At 25.3% G+C, this 12,544-nt stretch overlaps 2 protein-coding genes across 3 annotated transcripts in view; one reads left to right on the top strand and one right to left on the bottom strand.

Moving 5' to 3' along the window:
• LOC117171171 (gamma-tubulin complex component 6) overlaps positions 1-8,244 on the bottom strand; it is a 48,372-nt gene extending 40,128 nt beyond the window's left edge. The window contains exons 1-4 of the mRNA XM_033358234.1: positions 8,168-8,244; positions 7,564-7,923; positions 4,251-4,468; positions 3,928-4,166 (exon numbers count right to left, since the gene is read on the bottom strand). Coding sequence (XP_033214125.1) covers positions 3,928-4,166; positions 4,251-4,468; positions 7,564-7,744 — 638 coding nt within the window. The 5' untranslated portion in view covers positions 7,745-7,923; positions 8,168-8,244. The remainder of the gene's footprint in view (positions 1-3,927; positions 4,167-4,250; positions 4,469-7,563; positions 7,924-8,167) is intronic.
• Positions 8,154-12,544, top strand: part of LOC117171172 (PRA1 family protein 3) — an 8,975-nt gene continuing 4,584 nt past the window's right edge. The window contains exons 1-2 of one of the 2 annotated variants that reach the window (XM_033358235.1): positions 8,154-8,289; positions 8,496-8,746. In XM_033358235.1, the coding sequence (XP_033214126.1) occupies positions 8,544-8,746 (203 nt within the window). In that variant the 5' untranslated portion in view covers positions 8,154-8,289; positions 8,496-8,543. Of the gene's footprint in view, positions 8,290-8,495; positions 8,747-12,544 lie in introns of those variants that run through there. The other variant, XM_033358236.1, reaches the window with a different exon arrangement.

The raw sequence follows: 12,544 nt of genomic DNA on the forward strand, positions 1-12,544 counted from the left end.
ACGAAAACCCGGAGTTTTTCCAATTTTAATTTTTTAGTCATTTCTTTTTTCTCGTAAAAGATGCAATATATCAAAAAAGAAAAAGGGTTATCTTTTTAGATGATTTCAAGGAATTTCGAAATATTTCGAGGGAGTTTGGAGGATTTTAAATATGTACTTCCAAACATTTCCAAGGGTTTTAGGAAATTTCAAACGATTTCAAGAGAGTTCGAAATTTTCAAGGGATTTCGGAGAATTTTGAAAGGTTTCCAAAGATTTCAATGTAAATACGTTCAATTTCCTTTGATTTCCAGAGAATTTTCATACATTTGAGGAAATTTCGTCAAATTTTATAAAAATTTCACGGAATTCTAAAGATTTCCAAATATATCTGAAGGTTTTAAGAAATCTCAAAGGATTTCAACACATTTCAAGGGACTTCCACAAATCTTAAAACTTTTAAAAGGATTTTATCGGATTTTTAAATATGTCAAGGAATTTAATAACGATTCAAGGTTTTAATTATCAATTTTATTTTTTACAAAAAAATGGAACAATTATATTTTGAGATAACAAAATTACTTTTCAACATAAAAGCGGATTTTCCCCAAAATAATTCAAACTTTAATCAAGGAGATGAATTTTCGACTACACCTATGGAATTTTCAATTTGAATAAGCTAAATTTTCAGTTAAAAAATCACGTTTTCTAAAGGAAAATAAAAAAACTAATTAAAAAATTTTTTAAATGTTACATTTTCAAACAGAGTGAGTAATTTTCAAATGAAATTGTAAATATTTAACTAGAATAGTTGAATTTTAAACCAGAAAGATAATATTTATAACTGAGATTATGAATATTTCACTATAATAATTGGATTTTAGAGCAAAAATATTCATTTTCAACCAAAAATTATATATTTAAATTTTGAGTCAAAAAATGAATGTTCAAACAAAGACATGATTTTTTAAACTAAAATTATGGAATGTTCAAATGGACTAATAGTTACATTTTAAGTTTAAAAACATTTTCAGCCAAAAAAACATTTAAAGAAAAGGCAATTTTTCAATCAAACACCTAATTTTTCAACAACAAAAAATTCTAATTGAAACAATTAATCTTCAACCAAAAGAAAAATTAATTTCAAAAAAAGTTTAACTTCCAACCTAAAATTTGAATTTTCAACTAAAATGATAAATATTTAACTGGAATACTTACATTTTTAATTGAAAAGGAGAAAATTGTACAATTTTGAACTACAAAGGATCAATTTTCAACTAAAAATTGTTTTCAGTTTAAAAAATTAATTTTTAACCAAATTGATGAATTTTATGTCAAAAAGATAAATTTTCAACGATAAAGATTAATTTTGTTTACAAATAAGACTGATTTTCCATAAGTTACATACATTTCCAAACAAATAGTTGAATTTTCATTAAAAAAGGTTAAGTGATTTTCAACAAAAGATGCATTTTAAATTAAAATGATAAATCTTCAACCAAAAAATTAATTTTTAACAAAGGAGTTTAACTTTTAACCAATTGTTAAATTTTTTAATAAAAAAGATTAATTCGCTTGAAGTAATTTCTCTATATAAAATTTAGAAGAGGAAATTTTCAAATTGTGACGAATTCTGACTTGGAAGAGGGATTTTTAAAAATTCCTTTCTTCTAAATTCAAATTATAATTCTTTCAAAAAAATTCCCTTCCATGTAAAAAATTATCTGTTCCACGTGAAATTATATTTCTTTATCGAAACTCCCTGTCCAATATTAAAAACAATAATTATTTTATAAAATTCCCTGCCTCAAGCATCTTCCTGTCAACGAGAGTTGAAAATGGTCCATGTGTTGAAAAACTTTTAAATAATTGTTTTGTGAGGAATTTCAAGAGAAAATTGACAAAAGATCACAAAAAATTTGTAATTACTCACTAAAATTGTTTAAAAGCATGTAAAAGATTTTAAGGCAAACTCTCGCAATTTCACCATATTATATAATTTTTAGAAAAAAGTTAAATAAGTTTAAGAGATATTCAGAAGATTTGAACCGATTCAAAAATAATTAAAACTTGCAAAGATTTTTCAAGAATTTTGTACAGTTTTACGAAAATGAAAGACATTTTTTCAGATTCCCAAGAAAAATTAAAATAATTTTTTATTTCAAAAAATTAATTTTAAGTGATTATTTAAAAAGATTTCAAAAATTGTCAAAGAAGAATCTCAAAGATTTTAAGGCAATTCTTTAAATTTAGCAGAATAAATAAAAAATGCAGATTTTAAAGCAAAATGTTACAATTTCATAAGATTACAAAATGAGAATAAATAAAAAAATCGAGTAAATTCAAGACGCATTTAGTAGAATTGAAGATATTCAAAATGAATTTTAAACTTTAAAAGATTTTTCGAAATTTAAATTTTTAAAGATTTCAAAACTAATCTTTATGAGCTTTAAAAAAATTTTGAAATTTTTCAAAAGAATAAAAGAATCTTCTTAATATTTCTGGGAAAATTTAGAAGATTTGAAGGTAATTTTTTTAAAATTTTGAATGATTTAAAAAATTTGTTTAACCAAAAAGGATAACCTTTTAACAAAATTGTTGAATTCTCTAGCAAATAGTTGAATTAGTATCAAGAAATATAAAATTTATTTTAATGCAGAAGAATTTTTAATTACAAAAAAAGTTGAATTTTCATCCAAAAAAGATTCCATTTAACTCAGTAACATCAAAAATTGAATTTTCGTAACAAAAAAATAAGTTTCTACGAAAAAATTAAATTTTCAATCTAAAAAGACGAACTTTTCCAACAAAAAAGGTTGAATTTTTAAGAAAATATTTCAATTCTCTGCCGAATAGTTGCATTTTTATCAAAAAAAAAAAAATATCAATTTTGTACTAAAGCAGATGAATTTGTAATAAAAATCAATATTTTTTTAAGTGATCCAGAAAATATTTCAGATCATTTTTCAACACCAAAATATAAATTTTAAACAAAAAATAAATTTTCTTCGAAATAGTTAAGTTTTCGAGAAAATATTCAAATAGCTTAATTTCTAACCAAACAGCGGCATTTTTATCAAAAAAAGATTTCATTTCTGCTAAAGCAGGTAAATTTTAAAATAGAAAAGACAAAATTAAAAAAAAAAAAGAGTTGATTTTTCAACCGAAAAGTTAACGAAAAAATGCAATTTTCTATTAATTAAAATAAATTCTTAGATTCTCATAAATTCTCAGAGAATTTATTTCTCGGTTATATTCTCGGTAATATTCTCATTCTCGTGACCGTTCTCAAAGTAATATAACTGGCTCAGAACTCTACCCTTGCGTCGTTAAAAAAAAAGATAATGATTGTTTCTGTATGTTTCGGGTTCAAAATCAGACTCAAGGAACGTTATATGTTTTAAATCGTATAATAAGCTTACCTTTTTAATTAATAAAAAGCAAGCGTTCATTTCTCAGAGTTTTATGGTAAATTTGTTAAATTTTTTAAGTTATGTCAAGCGCATTAAATGATAGCTGAACGTAAACAAATAAGTCTATTAATATTAAGATTAAAATATTTAAAAACTCTTTGGTTGCATGAGAACAACTACTACCGCATGTCAACGAAATAGTAAAATAGTAAATAAACCCGTAACATAATAAACACACTGAAATATTTTCCAAAAAATGTAAGCGTGGGAGCTTTGCGAAAATCTACTATTTATATTTTCAAACAAATCGTAGCCACTTTCTTAATTTAAAGAATTACCAATTTTATTCAACTTACATTTAAAAAAATGAAAAATGATTTTAAATCACATTACCTCATGTGATATGAACTATTAGATATTTCAAATAATTTTATACATTTTTCTTTAAAAAATTGGTAAAATTTCCGGTTTTTTCGATCCTGTGGCCACCCTGAAGAATAAAAAAGCCATAGAAAATATTTCTCATGAATCTTACCTTACAGATTGCACATCGACAGCGGTACTTGATATAAACTGATTAAGGAATAAAAGTTTGCTTCCAGGATCTGCGGCACTATCTCTAATAATACTATCATGATTAACATCCAAGATTGCCTCGAATTTTTCAGGCAACTTGCAAGATTCTAAGGGATAGACTTGGAAAGTAGAAAACTCGTTTTCATTTTGCAAGCTTTCAGGCAGGTCAGGATTTACTTTTCCGTAATGAAAGATGTTCTAAATTAATAAAAAGGAATCAAAATCAATTTTAGAGAATTATACTAGCTCCACATTTTATCCCCGGGATGAAAACATTCTTACCAAATTTCTCTCGTCCTCGTATTGTGTTTCTTTTAATTCATTTAGGAACACCAATGTTGAGGAAATAACAGCATCTGTGTCGGCTTTATTGTCAATGAGTTCATCGACGAGATTTTCTAACTCTTTTGCATGTGAGTAGCGACCCAGGTCGACTTTGAGTTCAAAGATGAATTTTAAAAGTTCCACGATTGGATCATATTCTCGGTCATTTTTCAAAGCTACGAATCCAAGAATCTTGTTTAATTCATTGAAAATTAGGTAATATTTTGTTATTATACATACCGAAATTATATTATGTTTTATTTTACCAATAGATAAATATATGAGAACTGGTTGAATGAGGTAAAAGTTTATATAATATAAAAGAGCAATTGAAGCGTAGAAATGCATAAGGAGTTGAGCGCCACTTTATCCATTTTTTCGGAGAGACTAAAAACATTTAATAAATTTAGCAGAACCATTTAAAAAAAGAAGAAAATACTATTGAATGAAATACAATAAAAGAATTAAACAAAAAATAGTTTGCCTAAAAAAAATCCAGTTTCGAGAAAACTGATATTTCAAATTAAAAATGATCAGGGAAAGTATAATTTGAAACATTTTTAACGAATGAGAAATTTTTTGTGTACATTATTTAGTACTGAGTGCAGGACGAAAGAAAAAGAAAGAACTTTGTACGAAAACAATTACTGTAGTTATTATTTTTCTTATACAATTTTCATTATTTGTAAGCTCATAAAATAATTAAATTTTTTGTTCATATTCAAAAATGCAATACAAAAAAATACTGCTGATTTTCCCTGACGATTTTGTTATTTTCCTTTACCGTTAATATTCAAATACAAGGATTATCTTGTAAAATTTTTAACATAGAATCTTTTATAAACGGAATCAAACAATTTTAGATTGAAATTAAAAAAATGTATATATTTCAACCAAAAACGGTGACTTTCATGACATAAAGTTGAATTTTATATCCAAAAAGACGAATTTTGAACACAACCGATGAATTTTCGACGAAAAAATATTACTTTAAAAAAATAGTTATATCTTCCAACAAAATAATTGAATTTGAACCTACAAAAATGAACTCTAAACGTGGTCAGATTTTTAAATAAAAAGGATCAATCTTCGACCAAAAATAGTTGCATTTTCAACAATAAAGATTCATTTTCTAACAAAATACTTGAATTTTCTACTTCCAAACATGAATTTTCAAACAGAAAAGAATCACTATAAACACGACCAATAAAAAGTTAAAATAATTAATTTTGTATGTTAAATTTTGATAATTACTGGTGCAATAATTTTTTTATCAGGGCCGACGTAGATTTTTTTCGATTCTCCAAAACAATTATTGGACCAGTTTTCGGCAAAATTTAACAAGAGAAATTAACTAATTAACTACTCCGGTCGAAAAAATAACATCAATACTCTTAATTTTAACCAAATGATTGTATTTTTAATCACAAAAGATTCAACTTCAACCAAAAACCGTTGTATTTTCAACCATGTAGTTAAATTTTTAATAAAAAAATTAATTTTCTACCAAGAATTCAAATTTTCAACAAAATACATGAGAAAAATAGTTGAATTTTAACTGAAAAAAAATTTCACCCAAAAAAAGGAAAAGCTAAATTTTCAACACCAAAAAAAAACAAATTTTCATCAAAATATTCCAATTTTCTAACAAAGAGATTAATTTTCAGCTAAAATAATGATTTTTTTCAATAAAAAATACGAATTTTCAATAAGTCGCACTTTTTTAATAGACAAAAAAGACAAAAAATTCATCGAAATAGTTGAAACTTTAAGCCAAGACGAATTTTCTGTAACAAATATAAATTTTCAACTCTCTACCTGAACAGATGCAAAAACAGTTGAATTCTCAACAAAAGAAGATTAATTTTCAACAAAAAAGTTACATTTTTAACCAAAGAAGACGAATATTTCTACTAAAAAGATCAGTTTTAGAACCAATATGACGAATTTTCGACAAATGAATTGAATTTTCAACCAAAAAAGATTCTTCAATGAAGAGAGAAATTTTTTTTTTTTTAATAACCAAGTGAAAATATTGAATTTTCTACAATACAGTTGAATATTTAACGCGCAAATATGATTTTTCAAACAACATAATTAAATTTTCATGAGTCTTCTAGAATATTTAAGACTCCAGTGGTGGTTAATTTAAAACCCTTTAAATTTCTTATATTTCAAGTAGAAATATTGCATTTTAAGCCACAAACAAAAAATGATTTGCCGTTGAAGCAGTTGAATTTTCAAAGAAGCAGATGAACCAACAACCAAAAATTTAATCAAGTTATTCAATTTTTACGAATTTTTCTACCAAAAAACATGAATTTTCAATAAATGATGTAATATAATATAATTTAACAACACAAATAATTTTATGTTGAATCAAAAACAGTTGAATTCAACCAGTAAAACGAATTTTCAACAAAATAGTTGAATCTTCAGCCAAATTTTTAGGAAAAAAAAAAGATTTTCTTTTCCGTATTGAAAAAAAAAAACTTTTTTGTAAATAATTCTTTTTGGCTTCAAGATTCGAAACGTTTTTTAAAAGTTAATTGTTTTGGTTGAAAATGCAGATGAACCATACAAAAAATTAATTAAGTATTTCAAATTTTACGAATTTTTCAACCAAAAAACATGATTTTTCAACAAATAATGTAATTAAGATAATTTGACAAAAAAAAATTTATTTTGAATAAAAAACAGTTGAATTCATCAAATCAACACGAATTTTCAAAAAAATAGTTGAATCTTCGACCAAAGAAGATTTCAGCTAAACTTTCAACATCAAAATATGAATTTTCAACAACAAAGTTAAGTTTCTACCAAAATAGTTGAATTTTCTTTTTTTTTTAATTTTCTCTGACACTTAATATTCAAAGACTAGAATCTTAATCCAGTAGAAATTCCAACGTGAAAGTTTTTATAAACGGAATGAAACAATTTAATGTTTACATTTGTAAATGTATTATTCTTGACAGTTATTTCAAGTTTCAAGTGCCTCTTATAGATAAATTCCCTGATTTTTATCAGAATTTTTTCAAAAACCCTGACTTTTCTTGGCCAATAAAATTTCCTAGCTTTTCTCTGAATGGCTCCTTTTGCAAGTCCACCCTTTTATCATGAAATATAGAAAATTATAGTTTGAAATTAATTTTTTGTAACCCTATATATAATAAAAAGATAATTTTTGACACTTTTTGGAGCAAAATACAAAAGAATCAATTTTAAGCACAACTTTTTTGTGAAAGAAAAATTTCGTGACTAATTTGCTTACCATGATTGGATTTATTCAGCAAAACTCCAAACGCTTTTGCTCTCAGCTTTTTTACAATATTAGAAAAATGCTTTTGTGGTAAATACGGATTTTCCTCTACCGAAGAATGTTTTTCAACTAAACGCTCACACAATTGGGTTATAAGTCCATAAACATCATTGCTCTTCATTTCGAAACCCATATTTATTTATTTCACTATTTCAAGGTTTTCAAAAAAGCGTAACTTGTGCAAAATCATATTTTTAAGAAAAATTGTGATTGTGTTCCTCGTTCCATCGCTCTTTTTTCTTCTGCTATTTTCAAGTGCGCATGCTCTGATGACTAATGCTGCACCGCAGACCGCGCCATATTCAAAAATTCCTTTGCAAGCAAAATTTAAAGAATAAATACTTGTGCTCTGATTAAAGATATATCGACGAATGTGGGAGAATTTTATTGTTTCAGTTTAGATCAAATTAAATACTGTCATTTTCGGTTTCCATTAAGTTATGAAGTTGATAAAATTATGGATTTTATATCAAGTTCATTTTGAGGTTATGGCGACCATTGTTGGTGATATCTTGATATCGACGTTTCAACCGGTTTAAGTTCTTTGTGAACTTACCTTAAAGCTCAAAATTGCATGTTGTGATTGATTTGCCTGCAAGTATTGAGCAGCCCAATTGAACGCATTTGGCGAGAAATTAGGACAAACGCAGACGAAAGTGTAAATTTATAGAAAAAAAGGTATCAATTCATTATTTTTTTAAATGATTTTCGAGTAAGAGTGACTTTACTTGAATGCTGATAAGTGTGTCGATATTTATACATGCTTTTGAGAATATTTACTTCTTGCTGAGATAGATTAAATCAGTCATGAAACTCTGTTGAAGGTGTACGTGTCACTGTCTAAAAATAAAGATTGTCTGAAGAAGACTGCTGGTTTTTTTCAGATAGCAACAGCTACTTTTGATAATAGTGTATGAATTCATATTTCGAATATGGATAAAGCCAAATCCAGTGTGAACGGCGATTTGCAATTGCCACCCCTTCGAAGTTTGGACGATTTTCTATTGGAATCTGCACGTTTTCAAATCCCAAACATCAAAGACCTTGATAAATGGGGGAACAGAGTTGTCCACAATCTTCTCTATTACCAGACAAACTACTTCTTCCTATCCGTCATTATTTTTCTTCTTGTTGGGTGAGTATTATTATTTCTACAGAAGATTCGAGCTTTAAAAAAGACTGCATATACTCTTGAATATTAAACTTGTCTATAAATTTATAGAAAAACTATATTTCGCAAATCTGCCGTTCCAAATTAACTTTTTTGCTTTGAAAAGTTACAATTTTGGATTGAAAATTCAACAATTTGCTTTAAAGTTACATCATTTCTTGACCGAAAAATTGATTTTATTCATAATTCGGCCTTTTACCTAAAAAAAAAAACGCGCCACTAAAATCTTTTTTTTTTATATATCAGCTTTTGCATTTTTTGTTTAGAAGTCACCTTTTTGGGGGGAAATTTTTATTATTTGTATGAAAAATTAATCGTTTTGTTGAAAATTCAACAATTCACTTTAAAAAGTCATCCTTTTCGCAGAAATTTGTCCTTTTGTCTTCAAACTTCATCTATTTGAGTAGAAAATTAAACTGTTTTAGTACGAATTCATATTTTCGGGTAGAAAATTTAACTGTTTTGTGGAAAATTCGTCCTGACCTAAAAATTCGACAAATTGTTTGAAATTATTTTAATTTCTTGAGTGAAAAGTATTGTTTACTTGAAAATTCAACTGTTTGCGGTATATTTTTTTCTTTCTTAGCTGAAAAATCATTTTTGGCACATAATTCATCTTTTTTGGTTAAAACTTTTATAATTGAGGTGAAAAGTTGATTGTTTGGTTGAAAATTCAATAATTTCGTTAAAAAGTAATCCGTTTTCGATGTAAATCCACCCTTTTCTCTTCAAAATTCATTTAATTTTGCTGAAAAATTGAACTATTTGGTTAAAAATTCAAGTATTTTGTTTTGACAAACTCATATTTTCGGGTAGAAAATTGAACTGTTTTGTAGAAAATTCGCCCTTATGGCCTAAAAATTCGACAATTTGTTTGAAATTATTGTAATTTCTTGATTGAAAAGTGTTGTTTACTTGAAAATTCAGTCCGAAAAATGATACTTTCGGGTTAAAAATTGTACTGCTTCCTAGTAATTGATCTTTTTTGCTTGAAATTTCAACAACTTTATTTTAAATTTTCTTTGTATCCTAGTTGAAAACTCGTGTTTGGCTCCAAATTCGCCCTTTTGGCTCAAAATAGTATCTTTTGTAGTATAAATTATATATATTTTTATGGAAAACCTCAACTATAATGCATTTTTTGTTGACAATTCTTCTTTATTGATTAAAAATTTATCTTTCTTCACAAAAATTTTTAATACTTGATTAAAAAATCTTTTTTGGTTGATAATTCGTCTCTTTGGCTCAAAAATGAATCTCTTTTGTTATAAATATCTTCATGTAAATGCAACTATGTTGAAAATTAATTTTGTTGTTGAAAATTCAACTATTTCGTCAAAAAATCGTCTCTTGCTTTAAAGTTCTCTTATAAATGCAACTGTTTGTTTAAAAACTATTTTTTTGGGTAGAAGATCAACTACTTGGTTAAAAATTTTACTTTTTCGTTGAAAATTTAATTATTCTGTTGAAAATTCAGTTATTTTGTTGTTCATATTTTTTGGTAGAATATTCATCTATTTGGGCAGAAAATTGAGTTCTTTGGATTGAAAATTCATCTGTTCTGTAGATATTTCAAATACCTACTAAAAAATTAATTTATTTCGTTAAAAATGGAACCTTTTGTTTTTTGATCTTTTATTTAATTTTTCTTGCTGAAAATTTGACCGCTTGGTTAAAAATTTATCAGTTTTGGTTAAAAATTCGACAGTTTTGTTGAAAATTGAACTCTTGTTAAAAATGCGTTTTTGGCTTAAAATTAATTTTTTTTAAAGCTTAAATGTTAACTTTTTTATTTTTCTTTGCAAATTGATCATTTTTAGTTAAACATGTTCTTTTAGAAAATTATAATCTTCTTTTGAAATGTCCTCTTTTTTGTTGTGAAAAGTTCAACTTTCTGGTTGAAAATAACTTTTATGAACTTTTTTTCTTGACAGAAGAATCTTTATTTTTTGAAAATTCATCTTTTTTATGGAAAATTCATGTGGTTGGTTGAAAATTTGACTATTTTGTTGAAAATTCTTATATTTTCTTTAAAATTTCGTGTTTTTTGTAGAAAACTAGTCTTCTTAGTTGGAAATTCGTATTTTTTATTATAAAATTCATTTTTTTGGTAGAAATTTCTAATTTTTTAATTGAAATATCAACTGTTTTATTTTTTGTATTCAGAATTAATCTTTTTAGGTTGAAAATTCAACTATTTGGTTAAAAGTTGATCTATTTCGTGTAAAATTTAGTTATTTTGTTGAAAATGCAACTGTGGTTTAAAATTGAACTTTTTGAGTTTAAAATTCAACTGTCTTCTACGAAATTCGTCTTTTTGGCTAAAAAAATTAACTATTTGGTTTAAAATACAATTGCTTTTGGTTGAAGTATAATCTTTTTTTATTAAAAATTCGAGCGTTTGTTTGAAAATTCAACTTTGTAGGTTGAAAAATTAAATTATTTGTTAAAAGTTCAATTATTTAGTTAAAAATTCGTCCCTTTTTCTTTAATTTTTAACTATTTTCTCGCAAATGTAACTGTGTTTAGTTCAAAGTTTAGTTATTTTGTTAAAAATTCAAATATTTTGTTAAAGTTATATTTTCGATCGAAAATTAAACTGTTTTGTTGAAAATTTGTCTATTTTGAGAAAAAATTCGATGTTTTAGGTTGAAAATTCAACTGCCTTATAAAAAATCCATTTATTTGGTTAAAAGTGCAACTATTTTTGGTTGAAATTTCAGTTTCGTTTGAAAATTCAACTATTTTGTTCAAAATTCATCTGTGTAGTTTGATCATTCAATTATTTGGTTAAAATTTAATTTATTCGGTTAAAAATTCGTCTCTTTTGCTTTAATTTTCAAATGTTTGTTTGTAAATATAACTGTTTTGTTAAAAATGAATTTTTTTGTTGTAGAAAATTCAACTATCTCGTTAGAAACTTAATTATTTTGTTGAAAATTAGTTCATTTTGGAAGAAAATTTGTTCTTTTAGGTCGAAAATGCATCTTTTTTCAACTGTCTTCTAAAAAGTGCATTTATTTGGTTAAAAGTGCAACTTTTTGGTCAAAACTTAAACTATTTTGTTTTTTGTTGTTTAAAGTTCAACTGTTTGGTTGGAAATTAAATTTAGTGTTGAAAATATAATAACTTGTATGAACGTTTTTTCTTGACTGAAGAATCTTTATTTGTTGAAAATTCGTCTTTTTAATGGAAAATTCATGTAGTTGGTTGAAAAGTTGACTTTTTTGTTAAAGATTCTTATATTTTGTTTAAAATGTCATGTTTTTTGTAAAAAAAAAATAGTTCTCTTAGATGGAAATTCGTCTTTTTTATTATAAAATTAAATTTCTTTATTGTAAAATTCATATTTTTTCGTTGGAATATCAAGTTTTTTATTTTTTGTGTTCAGAATCTTTTTAGGTTGAAAATTCAACTATTTGGTTAAAAGTTGATCGATTTTGTGGAAAATTTAATTATTTTTTGAAAATGCAACAGTGGTTGAAAATTGAACTTTTCGGGTTTAAAATTCAACTGTCTTCAATAAAATTAGTATTTTTGGCTAAAAAAATTAACTATTTGGTTTAAAATGCAATTGCTTTTAGTTGAAGTTTAATCTTTTTTTATTAACAATTCGAGCGTTTGTTTGAAAATTTATCTCTGTAGATTGAAAAATTAAATTATTTGTTTAAAAGTTCAATTATTTAGTTAAACATTCGTCTCTTTTGCTTTAATTTTCAACTATTTGTTTGCAAATGCAACTGTGTTGTTAAAAATAAATTT

This window comes from Belonocnema kinseyi, chromosome 4 (assembly GCF_010883055.1).
Source record: "Belonocnema kinseyi isolate 2016_QV_RU_SX_M_011 chromosome 4, B_treatae_v1, whole genome shotgun sequence".
Classification (NCBI taxonomy): domain Eukaryota; kingdom Metazoa; phylum Arthropoda; class Insecta; order Hymenoptera; family Cynipidae; genus Belonocnema; species Belonocnema kinseyi.